General features: G+C 47.3%; 1 protein-coding gene across 2 annotated transcripts in view; it reads left to right on the forward strand.

Annotated features, from left to right (window-relative positions):
* DMXL1 (Dmx like 1) overlaps window positions 1-23,206 on the forward strand; it is a 1,868,248-nt gene that overhangs the window by 537,341 nt on the left and 1,307,701 nt on the right. For both annotated transcript variants that reach the window (XM_069625559.1, XM_069625560.1), the window contains exons 14-15: window positions 16,301-16,390; window positions 16,472-16,577. In XM_069625559.1, the coding sequence (XP_069481660.1) occupies window positions 16,301-16,390; window positions 16,472-16,577 (196 nt within the window). The remainder of the gene's footprint in view (window positions 1-16,300; window positions 16,391-16,471; window positions 16,578-23,206) is intronic.

Consider the following 23,206-nt stretch of genomic DNA (forward strand, 5'->3'; position numbering starts at 1 on the left):
GGAGTCTCCCCCTCTTTGTTTGAATATAGGGAAGACTCCATGAAAGGATTGCTGTACTGAAAGTGCTTGTGGTTGGGGTCTACCCCATATGCGAATTGTTTTTCTCACCTCTGGACTGATAGTTGCCTCCTTTCCAGTGTTAATTTTGTCTGATCCAACATATGCGTCAAATACTCAATATCATATATGGCTCAGGCTTTCGCAACCCACTCCTTTTCCGTGGGGGCAGCCCTTCTCTTCCAGCCCTGGGGTATGCAGTTTCTCGCAGCCACCATTAGGGTATGTATCATGTGTCCCTGGGTACATTTTCGCTAGTGTATTCGGGGCATAATGCCAGCGCCGTACACATTTAATTGCCTGCATCCTGTATTGTGGTGACACTGGATCCCTTTACAGCCCTACATATCCTGGTGCCAATGTATCCGAGATGTCCCGGACCAAGTCTGCCGGCCATCTGGTTTGCACTGGTAGTGTCAGTCCCACATCGCCACCCCTAAATTCAACATACAACCTAGCAATGTGCCCCCTAGTGTCAGTACTCTGAGGCAGTGTTTTTTTCAAAGGACGTAAGCTCCCGCCTCATATTATTCCCCCACCTATGTTTTGTCAGCACTCCTTTGAACTGCAGATAAGAGTACAGAGAGCTTGCCCATCTATAGACACTCCTCCAAACGCTCCACAGATAGATATTCCCTGTCTACCCACATCTGCCCTGCCCAGGTCAGACCTGCCTCATACCAGGATTGAAACAGCCCCGGGTCAGTCATTTGGTCTCTTAGGCGGGGGAGCCCAGATGCAACTGGGAAGGGAAGGGAAGGGAGGGCCATGAGGTGAGCCAGCACGAGGTGTTACCTTCCTTCCATACTGCCCAGAACACCTCCAGTACCGGGTGTGTCAATACTTGTTTGGGTATCCCTCTTTGTGAAACCCACATCCACTCCCACAGTGTCACTGGCGCGAGTACCAAATTATCCTTTTGGGCCCACTGCTTTCGTGTTCCAGGATCCAAGCGGTCTACCATTATTCGCTGCTGCGCAGCCTTAAATACCCCCGTCCTCCTGCGCTACGAGTAGGGTACTATAAGCCACCCTTGGCCTGGCCCCTGCCCACAGAAAGTGCAGTAGAGCCCTCCGCACCACTCCAAAGTACAAGGTCTGAACTATGTTTCACAGTTTATTACACAGCACACGCCAGCCAGGGAACTGCTTCCCCTACAATGAATATGGCGCACAATAAAACACTTTTTATTTTTATTATACTACAGATTCTTTTTGAGTAGGCCTCCAACCCGTCTCGCACCCAACCTCCTCAAACACCCTGTGTCACAATGGACTAGGAACCAGGCCGTTGTGTATCATTAAGATATTTATTCATTTATTTAATGAAAAAAGAAAATCAACCAATTACACAGCCACCAATGTTGTGGCAACACAAAATGCAATAATCTCTACAAAACAACCAGGTTAAGATATACTATTACAGTCAATTCTGTTTTTTTTGTTTTAATGGTTGAACAGAAAAATAACAATTTACCACAAAGGGATAGAAACTAAAAGTTAAGCCCTCCCCCCCCCGCAACACTCGCCCCCAAACATCAATTGGACTTGATGCCTTTGAATGGAAGACAGTGGCAAGGAGTAGGATTATAGAGGGAAAATCTGTTTTGGGGTGAAGCCCTCCACCACAATATGGGAAGTCAGCAAAGGTAAAAACCTGTTTTTGGAGCACAATGGAAGAATGGGGTTTTTATTATTTCTCACAACTGCTAGGGGGCAGAATAGAAGAAAATTACACTTTGGAGAGAGGCAAAGGTTTAGAGAATACTAATCAGGACACATGGGAAAATGGAAATAAAGTAGGAAAATCGGTTTTCAGGAAAAAGCAAGTGCAAAGGGAAAATACAGTGGCAAATGGAAATTTGTTTACACTGAGGCTACAATGACAGGTAGGCCCTGGAAAAGGGTTTAGCCCACAAAACTGTTGGTTTTGATTCAGGATGACAGATGCAAAAAGGAATGACACTGGCAAATGAAAGTTCGCTTAGCAGGGGATAATTTAAACACAGGGACACATTCGGTTGGCTGTCTTGTTGGCCAACACGGACCAGCACCTCGGATCAGCTCACAGGGCCCCAACAGGAGCCACTGTCTCTACAGGACATCCACCCATCAACACGGACCAGGACCCCACAGGGGCCTACAAACTTTATACATCAGCCTTGATAAAGACCCACGGGTCGAAACACATGTCGGCTGACAACCAGGAGACAAAATTGCCCCTAAATGTACTTAATGCATACCAACTGAATGTTGAAGAACTCAGCACTAGCACAAATAAAAGCGAAAACTGTATCGCAATAACCACTGTTAGAACCATTCTTTGAACTACTGAAGCAAGATAGCCAGGAGAAAACTCTTCCTTCTTAGTTATATATCATAACTTCATAATTGTACTAGCCACAGCCATATGAAACATATTTACTGTTTGAGCTGATCATGGGGAATTAGATAAGCCGACTGCCAAATCCATACAATGTAGTATGACCATGTGTCACATTTTTGTCGTTTTCATAAAATGTACAACATTTATGAATATGTAAGTGATCAAGCATATTCCTAATTTCATTTTCCACCTTTTCACCCATTCTCACAATTCTAACATGTCCAGATCAGCCAGAAACCCAGTATAACTAGCTATTACAGTTCCGAGTCATAGGTAGATGCATTATATACCCGCCTGGAAATTGCATGAAAATGGCATAAAAATGAAATCAATACTCAGTATGATTGCTGCACAAAATGCCTTAAATTAAAATAGTCTTTTAATTTAATTGGGAGTATCTCCTGTTCAACAAATGGGATGGCTGTCTCATCCCCCACAGCCATCTGTCTCCCTGGGCTCGCCTGTTACCAGAATGTTTTATGAGTCTGTTTGAAGTCAGTGTGGGCTCTTTTGAAGTGGGTGCAACAAGGGCTCACACCTTTTTGTTATGCTTCAGCCCAGGATGACTTTTGCTTGAAGTCCCTGCTTTAACTGCTTTTCGTGCCAGCCAGTCTGGGGAACAGTGGGCTTTCAACACCTGCAGCAACAGATTCTACTGCAGGGCGTCATTAGATGGGAGATGTGACATCCAGGGCTGGAAGTGGGGCTTTTCATTGGGAATTTTTGACCTCTGCCAGAACAGGTTTTTCCTGAAGTAATTGTCTCTTCACATTTTACTGGCGTTGTGTGCGTGAAGCATAATATACATTTTCTTTGGTCGCCTCACACATGTTTTGCTTCCCTGACATTTTTCTGTAAGCAGTGATGTCTTTTCCATTGTGGCTTTTTAAAGCTGTTTTTTCAAACACATGTGCAGGCCGTTTTTGCTTTTAATGTGTATAAATCCTGTTTTCCATGTCACAGGATTCTTTGATTCCTCCTTCTTTTGGGAATTGCACAGCTGCTTGATAATGATAGGTAGGCCCCTTTCCACATGGCTCTCAAACTTCACATGAAACAGAAAAAGCCAGGGCATTTTTGTTGCAATGTTTAAAGGCCTGCCATTCATGTGACAGGGAACGCAAAAGCCAGGCTGTTTTTGTTTGTAGTGTTTTAAATGCCTGCTATTCGTGTGAAAGGGGCTTCTTTTTGGGGCCTTCAAATGCACCCCACATATGGTTGGGAGCATTTAAGAGATACATAAACTTGGAGGGTATCGTCATTTTGACCCAGTTGAGGCATGCCATCCAGGAAAGGTTCATACTCCTACGTCCCGTCCCCTTTCCTCCATACTTATGGGACATCTCTCCGTCCTGTGGGACGGGACCAGAGCACTTTGTAAAAAAGCATCAACATTTTTCAAAAAATGTGTCCTTCCTCTCTTTCTTGCGCAGGGCCAGGCACGCGGCCGTAACCCCGCCCACCTTGGTTCCTTTTCTCCGCTCATTCGGGACTGGACGCACTTTCATCCTCGGAAGATTTTCTTCCCTTTTTCCTCTCTGGCTCTCGCTAGCAATCTTTTACTAATCTGTCTGTCGTTCAAACTTGACTTTCCTGATTGTTCATCGTGTCACCGTCATTTCACGAGGGCGGATCCCCATCCTCTTTGCTTAGAGTGTTTGGGTCCGGATCACTGTTGGGACTCCTGTTTTTACTGCGACTCCCTTTCGGTCCGGGCACTTCAGCGTCGGTTGGAGCGGTGGGAGGAGGTGTTCCGACAAACTCCTCCTCCTTCACATTTTCAGGCGTTCATCGACGAGAAGAAAAAACGCCCGGTAAGTTCTTTACTTTTCAGAGCACCCCGGCCGGGGGATACCTTTCCGGGTTCCTCTTGGGCCGGGAGGGGCATTGATCGCTCTGTCACCGGGGTTCGCCCTGAGGTGCCCGTTGGGCCTAATAATTCTACCACAGTTTTCTCCGAGGGACTCCGTAAGGGGCCTGTGGATACCGGAGTACGCTCCGAGGCCCCTCCTGTGGGGGCTGTTTGTAGACCCAGTTCTACCGAGTCGTGGGGTACCGGAGCTCGCTCTGAGGCCTCTGTCGGCTTCCCTCAAAAATAAGACCGGGGTGCGCCCCGAGGCCTTGGGTGGGCCTGTCGTTACCGAACGGATGTTCGAGGCCCGCGTAGATAAGGCTGTTACCGGACCTGGGTCCGAGCTCCCTCGTTCAGAGGCTAAAGCTACCAACAGTTCTGAGAGGCCTGACAAGGCCTTGTCGGTGAAAGCTGTTTCTCACTGTTCCCACTCCTGCGGTGATACCAGACCTGTTGAGGGGGCAAAGAAGCAAAGTTCTTCTTTTACCGGCAGTGCCGAGGTCCTTCCTTCGAAGGCTGAGTTGGCGGTTGGTATGTCACAAAAACATTCCAGGCCCTCTGCCAAGCTTCCTTATGTTAAGGCTAAAGTTAAGACCCCTGATCCATCGACGGGGACCCCTGCCTCACTTCCTCACGTGCCGCAGTTCCCCTCAGATGAGGACAAAATGGCTAGAAAAAGGCAGAGCATAAAAATAAAACAGTTCCCAACACTTTTTTAAGTCCAAAGCAAGTCAGTGAAGGCAGTATACACTGTAGAGCCAAAGTTCATAGGCCAGGCCCACTTTAAAAGGAGCAAAGCGAAATGTGCCCAGTCTTTGCAGAGTGTTCAAAAGAGGTTGGGCTGATTCGAAAAGGAAAGTTAGGCCTGGAGCCAACCCAGTTGGAAAGCCAAGCATTTAAAGGTCACCTTTAGCAATCCCACGAAACGGAGGCCAGATGGAACACAGTACCTTAAAGAGAGAGGAAGCTCCAGCGGCGGCAGTTGTTCCTGGCAGTGGATGCAAGTCGTGGATTCGACCAGGGGAAGATGAGATCTCGTCGAGGAGAAACCTTGTAGTCGTTGCACTGCCCAGGGAAGAGACCAGCCGCGGAGTTCGTCGGTAAAAGGTGCGTTCCTTTTATTTGCGGTCAAAGTGGTGAAACTTGGCTATCCGGTCGCCGGGGTGCTTGGCACGGGCGAGTCGACCAAGAGACGTCTTTGGAAGGCGAAAGGGGCGAACTTGTTGATCCCACCAGCTCAGAAGGAGAAGACTCTTCCAGCAGAAGATCTCCTCTTGTCGTCGGGAAAGTGATGAGGTCGTTGCAGCAGGGCTCCACCGGTGGTGTCGTCGTTGCAGATGGCTCAGCTTCTTCCCTCTTCGGATTTCTTAGGTTATTCCTGTGGCAACTTCTGAAGTTCCAGTCCCAAAGCCCTGCTTTTATGCAGAAAACCCCCATTCAACAGCCTAGCTGTCACTCAAACATGCTAAGTGGTGAGCCGGGCGTCTCCCCACTGGGCCAATCAGAATAGAGTGCGACTTGAGTTGCTAAGGGAACGCAGTCCAGGGTGCCAATTCCCCTCCCGACACATCCTGTAGAACCCAGACAGAGTGGCACCATTTGGAGGGCTTCTGTGGAGAAGCCCGCCAAAAAGTGGAACAAAGGGCTCGACCTTGGTCAGAGTTACAGAGACGGACACAAACGCCATTTTAGAAAAGAGTTCTGACAAAAAGACCCAACCGTGAATTTAATATTAAATAAATGAACCGGCGGTATCTTTAACATTGCACCAAAAAGTGGTGCGTTTAAAATCAATGGGAAAATCCCATAGAAAATATTCTGGTGGAATATTTTGCGTGGTAACCACTGCCACCAGCCAGAAACTCGACAAGTGGGGACTGGACAGTGCCCCCTTGAAAACAGACCCAGGGGCAATATAATTAACCCCTTACAGTACTTCCACAATATGATGGTTTGTACTGGTTCTGTTCACAATCTAGGACTAGTAAAGTCAATGGTGACTTTACATGCCCCGGGAGACAGTAGTCAGTCCCAGGGTATGGAGTCTGTTTGGGGGTCACTATGACACCCCTGTGTTACTGCACTGAGGGTGATGTGTAACACATACACAAAAAACAGATGATACCCTATGGAGTAAAAGACCCCATAGCCCAAAATCACACCAATAGTCAGAGACATGCCTCAAATCATGCCTAAGAGTGGGAGTAAAAGAGTCTCACTCTTAGCAGGAGAAAAAAACAAACCCCAAAAATCCAGCAATGCTGCTGGGGGACTCACTAGGTTTGGGAAATTAGCCTTATAAGAGAATTCTCCCTAACAGTCTTTCACAAGGACAAGGCAGTCCTGCGGATAAACCTGGCCTTTCTACCGAAGGTGGTAACTGAATTCCATCTGAATCAGTCGATCTCCCTACTGGTCTTTTTTCCGAACCCTGCCTCAGAGGCTGAAAGGTTTCTGCACTGGCTTGATGTCAGAAGAGCTCTTAAGTCCTACCTGGACAGGACTTCCGAGTTTAGGAGTTCTTGTCACCTTTTTGTGACCTTCGGTAACCCTCAGGGTAAGCAGGCGTCTAAGGCGACTATTTCTCGGTGGATCGCCACCTGCATCACAGAGTCTTTCAACGTCCAAGGGCTGAAACCTCCTAAGAGTATTCATGCACACCTGGTGCGGGGCAAGGCAGCTGCGGTTGCTTTTCAGAAATATGTCCCCTGGGAGTCCATCGCTAGGGCAGCTACTTGGGCCTCCCCATCTGCTTTTTGTAAGCATTATTGTCTCGACATGAGCTCAAGAGCTGATGCTCAGTTTGGTCAGGCTGTGCTGAAGAACCTGTTTCAGTAAGGGGCATTTCCATCCACCCGTAGTTCCTATAAGGAGTGCTTGTGAATCTCCCATAAGTATGGACGTAGAAGTATAACCAGGTTACTCACCGTAGTGACCACCTTACTCCTAGTCCATAGTCCCCTTTCCTCCATACGCCCACCCGCCGTCCCCTCTAATAAGGTTCCTCTGTTATTGCTAATAGGTCTCTGACCTGGCGATAGAAAAGGACTGATGGGCCATGCGCGGGGCGGAGCCAAGGTAGGCGGGGTTACGGCCGCGTGCCGGGCCCCGTGCAAGAAAGAGAGGAATGACACATTTTTTGAAAAAAATTGGATGCTTTTTGCAAAGTGCTCCGGTCCCGTCCCCCAGGACGGAGAGCTGTCCCATAAGTATGGAGGAAAGGGGACTATGGACTAGGAGTAAAGGTGGTCACTACGGTGAGTAACCTGGTTATTCTACCCCACGTCTCAAATCGGCCTGCACCCTGTTGGACAGCAGGAGATAGTTTTCTGCAAAGAGGTCCCTGGTGTCTCTTGTAACCCTAATCCCCAAGTACCGGAACTCCTTTTGTTGCATCTGCAGACCTATACCTTCGATATACCCTTTTACATCTTGGCTCAACTCCCCCAGTGGAAACGCCATTGACTTATCTATGTTAATTTTAAAACCTGACAACGCTCCGTACTCCTCCAACGTCTGCAGGAGGCGGGGAATTGACACCTGTGGATTCGTAATATAGAGCAGGGCGCCGTCTGCAAACATGCTCATTTTGTAGCTCCTAGTCCCAATTCGCACCCCTGTAATACTGTCATCTCCCCGCACTACTAGCGGCTCCATGACCAGAGCGTACAGCGGGGTTGATAGTGGGCATCCCTGTCTAGTACCCCTTTTCAGTCCCTTGCCCCTTGACATTCCTCAATTAACAACTATTCTTTCCCTGGGTGCAGAGTATAGGGCCGCGATGCAGCCCAACCATTTGCTTCCCATGCCCATATTCTCCAGGACCCCCGTAATGAAGGTCCAGCTAACTCGAAGGCCTTCTCCGCATCGAGTGCCAAAAGTAGGGCCTTGTTACGTCGCACCTAAAGTGCCCCCATGGCATGTAGAGTTTTCCTCATGTTGTCGGATCCTTGTCTGTTAGGTACAAATCCCACTTGATCGGGGTGGAGCAATTTGGGGAGATATGCCTCCATTCTAGATTCCCCGATTCTCACAAATATCTTGGCGTCCGTATTTAGTAGCGAGATGGGGCAGTACGAGGAGCATTGCAACCTGTCCTTTCCTGATTTGGGGATGACTGTGATATATGCCTCCAGGAATGTGGGTGGTATGGTTCAGGGACTCTCGATAGAGTTGAATACTTGGGCTAGGGGCTCTGTCAGGAGATGCTGGAACTTTATAAAAGTCTGAAGTATACCCGTTTCACCTGGGGCCTTACCCGACTTAAGGCGGCCTATCCCCTGCCGTACATAGTTAGCTGTTATATCCCTCTCTTGTATTGACCTCTCCCCACCCGAGAGCCCGGGTCTGGGGAGACGTCCGAGATATTCCTGCACCTTCGTGTTGTCCTTGCTACAGGGTCGTGTGTAGAGGTTTCCGTATTATTCTGTGAAACACTCCTTTTTTTTTTTTTAAATATATTTCTTTTTAAAACCTTTAATTATTACTTTTCCATTTATTTGCAGTAGTACAAAAGTGTTATCAAGATATCATAAAATAGCGTGGAGTCTGCATTTACAATCTGAACAGACACACATACCTTTTATTTAACAGCAGTTCCTCTATGTACCTTCCCTGCTTTGTCCGTTACCTTACTCTAACAACTAAAACGACTACACACTAGAGCTCTCATAGTTGAGTGGTGTTCTTCCGGTCTTGTGGATCGATCCTGTGCCCAAACCTATTCTTGTGCATTTTCTTACCAGTACAAGGGACTAAGCACCTCCCATTGTCTTGCAGGTTCTCACAATACTTCCATATAGTTGCATATCCCCACTTCCTACAACAGTTCAAGGTGGCCTGTCGTCTGAGGATGGGAACATTGCTAACAGCAGGCTTTTCCATACGTCTGATTGTATATCCTCCTCCCCACTTCCTGATCCTGTCCATGCCCTTGTCTCTGCCATGCTCCAATGCTCAAATTCCACTCGCCATTGTTTAAATACTGGCACCCGCTTACATTTCCGAGACTTGGCTTAGCATACATGCCCAGTAGGCATTCCAGCGTGGTCCACTCAAACTTCGTAACACCCACCTCCCTGCAAGTCTGTTGTATTTGGCTCCAAATATCTCTCTAGTACATTGCCAGAGCATGTGCATTAAGTCTGCCCTCTCAGAAATGCGCCACTGGCAATTGGTAGTTGCCCCACACCCAAACCTAGCCACTCTAATGGGGTCCATGTACGCCCTATGCAGCACATTAGGCTGCATCATATGAAACCTCATATTACGCGATGCATGTTTCACAAATGAGAGCCTGCTCCCAGCGTACCTCTGTGATCTGCACTCCAACATCCCCTTCCCATTTGCCCCTCAATTTGTCCTGTGCCTTATTGTTCATGCCTTTGATAAATTCAAATAGGCGGGTGGTCTGTTTGACGCCATTTTCCAATTGGTATATTAGGGACAGTAACCCATCTTCCGCCGGCTCCTCTGGTAGCCCACCGCAAGAGTGTTTAGCCACTTTGCAGACTCTCATATATCGTAAAAACTGCCCTTTTGGTAAGACATACTCCCTCATAAGGTCCTCTTATCTCTGAGTCGGCCATCTCTAAACATGTCTCCCAACGTATATATCCCGTGCCTTTCCCATACTCTGGCCTCCCTTAGTTCTGTTCTAGTGGTGCAGGTGTATACCACTATCGGAGCATTTTTAGAGTACGGGCACTGTTGGTGCGTGACCTTCAGTACTCTTGCCCATACCTGCCTTCCCAGCTATAACGGCAAACAATTGGCACTTAAACATGCCTTTGGTGTCCATAAGAATTCCTTGAGCCTGGTTGGTTGCACCACCTGCTGTAGCAGTCCTGTTTCCCCATCTTCCAGCCACATCACCACAAAATTTAGCTGTGCTGCTAAGTAGTACCATTCAAATTGCGGAAGCTGCACTCCTCCCTCCCTGTGCAGCAAGTATAGCGTATTCATAGCAATCCTACAGCAATACCCCCCCACCACCACCACCACCCCACAGGAAGCCCTGAATAATCCCTTCCAGTTGTCAGAAGAACTGCAGTTCTATGCAGTAGTAAACATTTGAGAATGTGTACAGCAATCTGGGAAGTATCATCTTCGTAATGGACACCCTCCCCATGAGTGATAGCGGTAAGTGTGCCCAGAACTTAATGGACAGCTGTATTCCATCTAGTGCTCTAATCTTATCATTTATGTGAGTATCGTTCAGGCTGTGCGCTATCTGGATCACTAGTTATTTAAACTCCTTTATCTCCCATGTCAGTGCCAACTCTGCGAGATCAAACATTTACTCCCTTCTGAGTCCGGCCAGGGGGAATAGACAAGATTTTCTCTACTAAGCTTAATCCCAGTCAGCCATGCAAAGTCATCCAGAACTTCCATTATGATGGGGCGATTATGCGTTGGTTCAAAAAGATACAATAGTACATCATCCGCATATTGCGAGATGAGGTGCCTTTTACCATCTACCAGTATGCCTGCGTTTAGCTATTCCTGCCTCAAATACACTGCAATTGGTTCCGGCGCAAGTATATATATCTTTGGCGATAATGGGCACCCTTGACGAGTACCTCTCTGTATGTCCCACAGCTTGGAGATACACCTCCCCTAATTCAGTCTTGCCATTGAATCAGTGTAGAGCAGCTTGACCCATATTAAAAAGGACTCCCCAAACCCAAATCTCTTTAGCACCGTGTATATCCATTCCCAGAACACGGAGTCAAAGGCTTTTACGGCATCTAGCAAAGCCACCAACAGGTGTTCTGAGCATCCATTTGTACGGTCTATCACATGCTGTAGTCTACGCATATTTAGTGACGTACAGCTGTTCGGGATGAATCCTGTGTGATCCAGGTGCATGACCACAGTGATCACCCCTCATAGCCGCCGGGCCAGTACCGTCGTGAGGTTGTAACATCATAGTTCAATAAGGCCAATGGCCGGTACAACTCAAAGCTTTCAGGCTTCTGCCCTGGCTTTTTTATCGGCCTCACCAATGTCTCCCGCATGCGCAGCAGGAGCATTTCCTTGTCATAAGCCTCTTTGTACACCTGCAGCAGCGGTTCAGACAACAACGTGCTATAGGCCTTACATAATTCCAATGGTAATTCACCCCCCCCTGTGCCTTCGCTGTAGCTAGTGCTGCTATCGCTTCTTGTATTTCCTCTACTCTGATGGGTTAATCTAATTGCCTTGCCTATTCTTCAGACACACAGTAGATGCATCTGCTCAAGAGCTGCATCCATCTCCCCCAGGAGGACAGGTATCTCATGACTATATAGCTGCGCATAAAATTCCTTGAAAATATCATTGATCGCCATCTGTGACCTCCACACGGGTCCGGTCTCATCACAAAGCAGTGTGGTTGCCACCTTAGGTTGCCAGATCTGCACAGCCAAGCTAACATCCTCCCAGCTTTATCCCCCTCTTTATGCGATTGTGCATGCTTTGCCTCATAATCAAACTTTGTCAACCTGCCCCAGGCCTGTTCGCATTGCACCCGTACCTCAGTGATTTGTCTCACCAGATTACCAGTCCCGGGCACTCTGGATTCTAGCTTCACAACCTCATCTTCCAATACTTCCAGATCCCTCCTCAGCTGCCTACAGATCCTGCCCGCTTTAGCCATCGTCTCGCCTCTCACCACTACCTTCAGTGCCTCCCACACCACGCCCAAGCTGCGTACACTACCAACATTCACTTCTAGGTATTAGGCAATGTTGTCACGCATCAAGGTTGCAAAGGTTTTATATTCCAGTGCCATTGCAGGGAAATGCCAGGTCAGCACCGGGGGCCATGCGCCCTCAGTCTCCCACACTACCAGCAAGGGAGAGTTGTCCGGCACTGTGTGGCCAGCATACTCTGCACTAATGCAATCCCCCAGACTTTCCTGGCGTACAAATACGTAGTCGATCCTCATGTGTATTTTATGCGGGGCTAAATAAAGAGTAGCCCCTCTCTTCTAAGTGTATTTCCCACCAGACATCTACCAGCTCTAGTTCCTGCATGACAGCCTTCAAGACCACCATAACATTCGAGGGTCCTCCCCGTAGGGGTACCGACCAGTCCAGCAGTGTATCACACACGCAGTTAAAGTCTCCACCCCATAAGAACATAGAGTCCCTCATTTGAACTAGTTTACTACTCAGGTTCTTTACATATGTTGGGATACCAACGTTGGGGAAAATATGAATTCACTATGCAAATTTCATTTTGGCCAATGTGTCCACTTAGTATTACATACCTTCCCTCAGTATCAGTCACCACCTCCAACACTTGCAGCGGGACCCCCACCTCCACCCATATTAGGACCCCTCTTACATATTGGGAATACATGGAACCGTATCCCACACCACCCCACTGGGCCACCAGCATCTCCTAACTATACAGGAGCAAATGAGTTTTCTGTGGTAAAGCCAGAGATATTTGTTTCCTCTTTAAATAAGACCTCACCTGATTTCTCTTCATGTACGACCCAAGCCCTCTGATATTCCATGACAAAAGGTTGAATTTAGGCATGTTGTGTGCTCACCCCCACCCTCTCTTCATCCCAGGTTTCTCCTCCAGCCCGCGGTTTGGCCCATGTATCCCACCTCCACAGCCCTGCTTCCTGTGTTCCCCGCTCGCCTTCTCGGTCAAACATCCTTCACTGACTATGTTCTGCATGTCCCACAAGATCCACACCACCATTCACATTCCATTCTATCAACGGCTGCTGCCCGCCCATATATGGACCCAACACCAGAAACTTGGGGACATAAGGGGCTCATGCTGTGGCTTGCGAACACAGAGGCTGATGCTCAGGGGGGCTCTCAGATAAAATGCTACAAGGATTTACGCAAGCGAGGCGGAAGGCGAGGGCTGCCCAACTCTAAGTGAATGAAAGGATGCCACAAGACGTTAACAGTATACGAGCACTAAGGAGAAAAAGAAAGAACAAACTGAAAGGGATGATCATGGACTCCTTCTCTAGGCAATTGAAGGCTAAAAAAGCGACACAAATCAGCAAGAAGAACAGCAGGAATCTATGGTATTGGCAGCGATCCTGGATCTGAAAACGTCACTGGAAGGCAAAATTGAAACGGTGGGCATAGATGTACAGCTCCTACGCCAAGATGTCCTCATGTTGGCAGAGTGGGTTAAGACTGCAGAGATGACCCTAGAAGAAATAGTCCCCTGCATAACTGCAAACAAAGAGAAAACGCAGAAGCTGGAGGACAGAAATGCTTTGGTCGAAGACAGAATTGAGGCGGCGGAAGGCAGATCCCACTGAAATAATGAGTCTGCTAGGACTGCCCGAGGGACTTGAAGGTCTGGACCCGACGGACTATGTCAAGACGCTTCTGCTACAGGGAATAGGACCCGAGAAATTTTTTCCAAGGCTGCGCAGTGGAGAGGGCGCACAGGTCTCTCCAGTGTAAACTCCAGCCGGGGTCTCATCCTAGGCCAATAATAGCGAGAATATTGAATTTTAGAGATCTGGAGGTGGTTGCGTTTCTCGAAGGAAGAGAAGATGGATAAATTAAAAGGGGAGACCTAACTGTGGCCTAATATCCAGATTATACCCCACTGGAATTATTTTATCCCTGTGAAGGCACAACTTCCCAAGATGGGGATTAAATACATACTGATGTTTCCGCACGACTGAAGATTCTATATGGGGGGAAGACGCATTTTCAAGAAGCTGGAGCACAGAGAGAGAGAGGCCGGGGCAAAGATCAACGATGTGGAAAACGGGGGAGAGACGAAATAACCTGGAATTCTTGAGAAAGGTGTGCGCAGTACTGGAGGATTGGGGGGAAGGGACTGATGGCTGGGGGAGACTTTAATAAATCCAGGACCCAACTCGCAACTGGTAGTCTGCCATGGGGACAGGGACAATACGAGGTATAGGACCCAACAAGGATTTTGAGCAGTTGCTCCAAGACTATTACTGGCCAGACATATGGAGAATGCATCATCTGCAGCCAGGCGGGATACACCTTCTCCCTGCCGCACCAAACATATACCAGGATTGATCTTTTGCTGATACCATAGGAACATAGGGCCTAACTACTCATCGTAGAGTTGAGACAGTAACATGGTCAGACCACAAGATGGTTGTGGTCGAATGGGATATAAGGAGGGATAAGGGGACACCTAGGTGATGCTGCAATGACAGTCTCTTCAGAGACCCCACCTTTATGGAATTTATGGAAGGGGAAATCCGCTGCTTTTTTGACACATATAACAATAGCGAAACACACTTGAAGCATATGTGGGAGGCGTTGAAAGCTACTCTCAGGCATTTTAATAGCAGAAAGGGCACAGAAGAAAAGGGAGAGGGCATTGATAGAGCAGAGGCTATGGGGAGAACTGCTGAGCATGCAGGCCTGCCTAACAAGTACAGGGGCAGACAGGGAGGGGCTCCTAAGGGGTATGAGGAACAAAAGACAGGAGTTGCACTCGCTCTTGATAGGGGAGGTACTCAAGAGGCTGCGCTATGCAAAGCAAAGGTACTATGAGAGAGGGGACCGAGTCGGGACACTCCTGGCAAATAGAATACAGGAGGCGAGGGTGGAGAGGAAGATGGACAGAATCAGGGACGGGGGTGGTCAGATCCACACATCAAGGGGTAGCATACGGGAATGTTTCCCAGAAGGGGGGGAGGGCTCATGTAGCTTACACGCGTTGTGTAGCTCCTGCAAGGATCCTTGAAACAGCACATACAGTCCGCTGAAACTAGATCTGCACAGAGGAATAGCTGTCTGGTACTTTAGGCAGCAAACGGATGAGATTTCCAGAGAAAATGAAGCTTGGGAACCCGCGTTACTGACAGCGGCTCGAGACGGAGGAGGAGCCAAGATGGCGACGCGTGAGGTCCTGAGGACGACACTGCGGAAGGGGGCGTAGCACCAGATTGAGGGACGAGCTGCCTCTGGAAAAGGCAGGGAGAGCTGAGAGCAACAGAGCATACTGGGGGCAGGAGTAGATACTGAGGCCCCAGGAGACAGCGGAGCATTCTTGGGCAAGGCTGCTGAAAAAAGATGGGCAAGACGCTGTGATTGTGGCGTCGGGTTGCAGGCTGCGTGAGGAATAGGCCATATCGTATGGATACGTTACAACAAGCGCTGGTAAGCACTTGAGGGAAGAGAGAAAGACGGGGAGGTCGGCAAACAGGGGAGGAGCACCACTCGAAGGGCTCCAATGCTGTCAGACATACTGCTGGCACAATGGAGCCACAACTGAGCCACTATTAATGGGCAACAAGCTCATAATGGACATTAAAAAAGCAGAATTTGCGTGTTCCCACTAGACAACTGAAGTGTGGCTACACTATCCGGGCCACCTGCAGCCTGATTCAAGTTAAGATACCGTCCAGGGAGAGGGGATGGACAGCAGGGGGGAGAGGCTGATGTGACCCAAGCTAGACAACGCACTGCTATAAAGCTTTCAGAATGATGCCTATGTTAAAGTACTAAGCCTTGTTATGAAGTCTTTTCAAATATCTCCCTTTGGGTCTCCCAACCTCTTCAATTCCAATAGGTTCTGTTAATGGATGCAAGCATTTAAAATCTATAACATATGTATGTTCCAAAACAATAGGTTAATTGGCTTGGACAATGTTTTGGCTGCTGGGTACCTTTAATAGTTACACCCAAACTTCCCAATGTCAGGTTGATGATCGTATTGATGATGGCATTAAAGCAAATGGGATACTGATTGTTAAGGAGCCAGCCACAGGGTTGCTCTAGATGTAAGCATTTTAATCTGAGTGATACAAAGTTGCAGAACCATTGTTGCAAAAATGTTTTTGGAACTATTTGTTTATTGAATCGACATTGTATTTTATTAATCAATTATTTTGTGTACCTGTCTGTGCTTATTTTCTCCAAAAACCCTACCATTAACAGCTTAGTAACGCTACAACATAAAATGTTTGGGTGTGGTTGACACAACTTTCACATGTTAAATGCAGTATTTAAATACATCTGATATTGGTATTAATTCCTACAGAAATATGTTGGAAAGGTTTTCAACATCATCAGCCAGCAATCAACAGCAAGGCCTGGCTGTATTATTGAGTTAGATGCCATAACAGATCTTGTAAGTATTGTTTTCTCATAATTATCTTCCTTAATGAAAATGAAAATAGAATGTGTTATGATTAACAACTTTTTCTTTCAGCATGGAAGAAAAACACAGTTGCTTCATGTTTTTCAAGAAGACTTCATATTTGGAAAAAATAAGGATAATGCAGTTTCAGACAAAGACAGCTGCAAGTCAGATTCTGGTAAAGCAAATCATAGTTTCTTCTCATTCAATCTCATTGTAATAAACTGCTAAGTTGTGAGATGAAAATGTGCCCCTTTCTGTGTAGTGTCTGCCACTTTCCTTCTAACTAAGATGAGTCAAGAAAAAATATCTCAAGCATGCTGAACAAAATAATAATTGTGATGCATATTTCTAACAGACAAGCTATTTCACTCTAGGTATATGGTATGGTATGGTATGGTATGCTAATGTGCCCCTAGTTGTTGTTGATCTCTTTCCCGCCTCTGAATTCTATTTTCAGTTGCTATTTTAAGTTAGTCACTAATTATGCAATTGTGCCTTGGCAACACTGCCAGATCACTAGCCATAGCCTTCGGCTTGCAACCCATCGTTCAAAGACGTTCATCAATCACAAACTGATTTTGACCTGTTTTGACAGTAGTATTATATATAAAAGATTGCAAGCTTTGATAACTTACAAAGATTTTAGGCAATGCACAGTGAGCTTAAATTATTTGCCAAGGATCACACACTCTGCCATTTAGCGGTCTCTTGGTGACTGTTGTGATATGTTGCACGACCCTAATTTACTGTATTTAAGCAGCATGCAAAAGTGAAAACATGACTGGCTACAAGAATAGCATATGCCCTGGTACTTTTGCCCCCATAGTGAAAATCAAAAGCTGAACATATATCTTAGTGAAATATACAAATGTAGTTCAATTTACTTTCTCCTTAGAACCAAGTGTGCAAGACAAAATGGAATTGGACTTTAAAAAAAAAAATGAACACCAGAAAAATAACCTCAGAGAGGAAATGTCCCAATAAATATGCTGACAAAATAAAAAAAGGTGCTCACCTTTTAAACCCATGAATCTGTAGTGAAATATTCCCTGGAAAACAAAATTTCAGTATGAAACAACTACTTGTCGTCTTGTGGGTAAGCATGTGCACTTGGAACATGACAACCGGAGTAACCAAATACTTGAGCGAGTTTGCCAACCTAAAATAAAAATGGGCTCGTGTCCGCCCTCTGAAAAAGTTAGGCTGTCCTCTCACATGTGTTCTTTGCTTGTGCCCTGAAAAACAGCCACAATCAGGGGCAAATAACTGCACAGGTGTCCAGGATTGCAAACTCTGCTCCCACATAATGGACAAATACCCATGAATTACTTGTCCTCTCATTATTTCCCCTCCTCACCCCCTTGTCTGACGTTCAACAATACTCTGATTTTTAAAGATAACTTGAAAAGTATACATACCATAGTGTCACTCAAATATATAAATCCATATAGACTATTTTAAGCACAAAAAGTGTACAATTGTGGAATTATTCCCCCTATGTTGACTGGGAGGCTACTAATACCAGAATGCAATTCAGCAAATGGCAAAAAAATGGTCGGAGTGCAAGACTTTCAAGGACTGACAGTAGCACGGTTTAAAAAAAAAATAATGCAGATGCCATGTTTTTTCTTAATGTGTTATACGATATTTAAAACTAAGAAAACATATGGCATCCAGGACTGTGGACTGTCTCCCATCCATGCAGTAACCAGGACCAAACCTGCTTAGCTTCAAAGCAAGGAAGGGGCGGGACCCCTCAGGCTATGTTGCTCAATCGTCTTGTAAATTCAGCTAATTTATTAGGCCACATGACCTGAGGAGGCTGGCCCCTTCCTCGCTTTGAAGTTAAGCAGAGTTTATCCAGGTTACTGCCTCGATAGGAGACCCCGGATGCCTATGGTCCATGGCCAGTGATTTTTCACCCCCACCGTCACTGTAGCTGTAATAATATCTATTTTTGAAGAAAAACACTTTTTTTCTGTACCATGGGTACAGAACTACAGATACCCTCGGCTATCTGTAGTCCTATTATAGCCACGTATATCGGAATAATTTCTGGAAAAAAAATGCTTTACTGCCCCCCCGCCCCCCCCCCATCAGGGACTCACCAAGTGTCCCCCTCCTCTATGCCTGCTCCCCAGACACCTGTGATGGCCCTCTCCTATTCCCCCCACAACGCACACTGTTACTGTGACCCAATTTGCTTTTAAATGTCAGCTATTTGCATCTATTCTGTCCATTGCCGAGGCTACAGAAAAGCTTTGTGTTGCAAACTCAATCCCTAGACCCCTCGAACTCTCAAATTTCACTTGGTGGCCTTTTACCTCCCCCACCTCTAGACTGATGGCATTTGCATTTTTTTTTTAAAGGTAGGATTGTATTAATTTTTAGATGTTTTCCGCCACCTCCGCAGCATCCGGCATTCAACTATAACGTTTAACATAGCTTTATAAAACATTGTTTCCCACTTCACCCACCCCCCCCTCCAATACTCCTCCTCCTCCCTCCATCTGAGAGTACATTCGGGTATCATGACGTAAATTCAGCCAATATTCGAGAATGCGGATGAACCATAGTAAATCGGGTAACACAGTCTAGGGCAGTTTATACAGGTTAAGGGCTCTCAATCGTGTTGGGCATGTCAAAGAGTTGAGTTCCTTTTGCACATACTTCAAAAACGGAGCACAGACAGCTGTAAATGTCAGGAGAGAGCTTCTCATGTTGGCAGTGAGTTTTTCCATAGCAAGATTGTTCCAAGCTTTATCCAACCACATATTTGTAGAGGGTGACTCAGGTTGCTTCCAGAGATGGATAGTGAGTTTGGTCACCCGTAGCAGCTGTGCCACCAACTTTAGTTGTACACAGTTTTAGCAAATTATAAAGGCCCAGAATACAGAGTAGGGGGTCTCCAGGAATCTCCACCCCCATGATGTCCTTCAATTTGTACCTGGCCTCTAGCCAAAAGTCTTGCATTTCTGGACCACCCCAAAGAATATGCAACAGGGTGCCTTCCATTCTGCATCCCCTCCAACACAGCTCTGAGGTGGCAGAGTGCAACCGATGCAATAAGGAAGGGGCTATATACCATCTTGTCAGTGTTTTGGCTTCAGTTTCCGCCAGATGCAGGCACAATGAATGTGTGGTTGCCCCCTCTGTATACCTGATCCTATTCCTCTGGAGCTATCGCCCTCTCCCAGCCAGCCCAGTAGGACCTCCTGTCCGAGACTGCGTGAATTAATTGCCCTATACAGTCTTTATATTAACCCCTTAACATCTGCCGATTCCTGGAAAATCAACTCCAAGGGGGTTAGCTCCCTGGTCACAGACAACGCAATTGGAGGGGTGGAGCATCCAATGCCTAGCATGGAGGTATCGAAAGCAGTCACTCTGTGTGAGCCCCCACCCTCGTGCACTCCTCAGATGATCATATTTTCCCCTTTGCAAAAAGGTCTCCCACCTTGCTTATTCCGTGAAGCCGCCATCAAATTTGCCTGGGGGGAATTGATCATTATGAATTAGCAGGGTAAAAGGTGATGGGAAGGAGCACACCCCCACCAATTTTCCCACTTTATCCCACACCTAAAGAGAGGCCCTAGTAATGTAGTAATGGGGTTAACCTAGAGTGCCTGCGCCCCTACTTGGTGGCCATGGTTGGGTCTATCGGTGTCATCCTGCCAGCAGCTTCTCCACGGACACCTAAATCTTCTCAGTGTCCCTCTGTACCCAATCGAACAGTGGTCTAATTTGCTAATAATTAAAAAGCTTCAGAAAGGATGGACCTCCAAGGATCTTGGGGGTGTATAAAGTGTGCTTGTTGACCGTAGGTGATCCCGCACCACAGAAATTTCAGCAGCAGGGTGTCACACCCCCAATGTCCACCTAGGGTCAGGAACAGGAACTGACTGGAAAACGTACAAAAACCGTGGGAGAACATTCATCTAAATAACAGCCATTTTCACAAATCAGGAAAAGTGCTGAGTGTGCCAATGATCTAGATCCTTTTTAACAGTTAACCAGGGAAGGGTAATAACATTTGCATGCTTTTGGACCAGCAAATGGCTTTTTTCCTTCGTTTTATTTTTGGATACCCTTGGCTATAGCCGCGGCTATCTCTTGCATCAAGCAAAAACAAAGATGACGGCTGTTTTATTTATAAACACCCGGCTTCTCTGCAATTTACCCGAGATATATTTATTTTGGAGAAGGGGCACCCCTTTCTCTCTCAATCAAATATTTTAAAAAACTACTGGGTGAAATAACTGCAAACGGCCTCAAGTCAACGATTAGTTCCCAAGATGTTACGGCCTTGATCCAGTTGCGTTCAGCGGTTTTGGCTGTGCGGTCCAGCAAAAATTGTAATTTTGTGTCTGGGGAAAAGTAATGGGAAGTAGGCGGCAACTTTTATTTATTTTTCTTAGTAACTTTTATTTAACAACAAATCATTACCAACCTTTGCATTCGGGGGGGTGGGAGGACAGTGCGTCTTTAATTGACATCAAAATTTCTGCCAAATCCGTCCTCGAGGGTTCCTATGAGAGTCCGACTCACCTTAACTATATGGCGGCTGTATAGGGCATGGATTTGCAGGGAAAAGTGGATCTGATTTAGTCTAAACAGATTTTCTTAAACCTCTAACTTGATCAGTAACTTAATGGTCTATTTAATGTGTTGAGCTATGGTATTTTATTTTGTAATATGCATTAATGGCAAGTACACTGATGTACACCTAACAATATGAAGGAAGCTAAGAAAGACTTTTTTTCATTTTCATTGTGACAATGCAATGTGTGATGAATTGTTTATGAACTGTATTTTATGTATTTGTCGCATTTTATGATGCATGCAGAATAAATGAAATACCAGAGATAATGAATGAAAACACTAAATGAGGCTAATGATAGTTAGAGATTGGGTTTACCAGATTGCAAGGCCTGGTTTTCAGCCTCCAAAAACTGAATTACTGTTTTTGATGGCATTAATATTAGACAATCAATGCAGGCACTTTGGAATGGCGAGAACTTGCTCTTCGATGGTCCACAGTCTCGGTTTACCCCACTTACTATCAGTAAGAAAATACTTGAGGCTTTGGGCTGTTTTTATCCATCTGAATTGATTCTTCACCTGTTCGGTGGGCTACGACTGAAGTCAACCACACCACAATCCTCTAATGAATCCAACATATCAATGAATCTCTCGGGTAGCCCTGACTTGACTGATGACATTCTGAAGAGACAGATTGCTTCTTGTGTAAATGTTGAACCTTCAATCAAAACCCCATCACAAGTGGGGGCGCTGTTGCGCTCAATGAGAATGGGCGCCTGAACGTTGGGCTCCACGTTGGGGAAGATCCTATTCCGCAAACGACCTGCTGCGCTGCAATAAATCCTGATTATCTTGGGCCGAACTCTATATCTCCCACCCCTGCAGGCACTAGCCAATTTGCAGCTTTGGGAGGCAGTAAACCTGGGAGCTACGGCTGCTCAAAGATCGCCACGGGACTCCCCTGCAAGGATACGGGCCTCAGCTCCACGCAGCGCTGCTCATACCACAATCCAGAGGCGAGGCTTTGCGGGCCTGGTGGGGGAGGGGCATCACTGCCCTGGCCGCATGCCTCGCCTGTGCTGCTCTGCCCGGGGCACGGCTCAAGGGTCATATTGCGACTCTAGCACTCTAGCTGTTGGATGCTGGTTGGTCGCCACTTTGTTTATCACGGCTGAGCCCTCCGGCACTTGGAGACAGCACCCCCATCACGCCTGCGGCTCTTCGGTGGGTGGCTGCTGACTCCTGGAGATCCCCCGCTGACTGGCGCTGGGCGCCCATCTCCCGGGCAGCTCTGCCCGCCGGGAGGTCACCGAACTGTGTGCACCTGGAGACTGAAGTGCCGATGCCTTGCTCGGCTTCCTGGCGCTCCTGTGGCTCCCCTCCCTCCGCTCACCATATGTCGCGACGCATCCTTGGGCAAGGTAGGACCCGCAACGGCAGCGCTGCGGGGGGGTTGGGAGAGCCCCGCTGTGCATAAATACTGCGCAGCGGCACATGAGAAGCAGGGGATCCACAAACCCTCCTAAGTTATATGGACTTCCTCGCCCCCTTCTACTGTAGCACGCTGGGGGCAGAGGACTGCCTGCTCTTGGGCAACGTGTGGCGACTGTGGTGTCAACGACCATATGCCGTGCCGGGCACTCTGGTACCTAGGCCTGACTTTGTCCCCCTTTTACCTGGAGGGCCCCCCGCACGGCCTCTAGTCTCCTAACTAAACGCATGCCCGAGCTGGATTCTCACAATACTTCCAGGAATTCATAATTAAGCGTCCACATCGGCAGGACGTGGACATGCATTGTCTGTCAGCCTTCATTGTTCTCCTTACATAAACCCTGCCTACTGCGGGCGCATGCATCAACCTGGCACGTGGGGGAACGGCTGGGAGCAGTACTCCTTGAATGCGCCGGAGGTTCTACCTGCATACTACTGCTAGCGCTGGCTCACAGGTGTTGGGAGTCTTGGCAGGCTGTGTCCTTGTTGTGCTGAAGCAGACTATTGGTCTGGCATAGTAAGTAGCGGCACTGACTCTCCTGTTTTACTTTTCACATTCTTGAACCTGCATGGGAGGCCACAATCCAGCAATGGACAGACCACTCCTATGCCTGTGTGATGGTGTGGGCTCCCCTTAATTGACTTGGTCGGCTCGGACCCCCCTGTGGCACCACGTCATGTTGTGTCTTGGACTCAGCTGGCAACCATTGAAGGGCATACATCCTGTATCTGCTGCCTCGGATCGTGGTGAGGGTCGCCCCACCCCCCCCT

The sequence above is a fragment of the Ambystoma mexicanum genome, chromosome 6p (assembly GCF_040938575.1).
Source record: "Ambystoma mexicanum isolate Mex_15411 chromosome 6p, UKY_AmexF1_1, whole genome shotgun sequence".
Lineage (NCBI taxonomy): Eukaryota > Metazoa > Chordata > Amphibia > Caudata > Ambystomatidae > Ambystoma > Ambystoma mexicanum.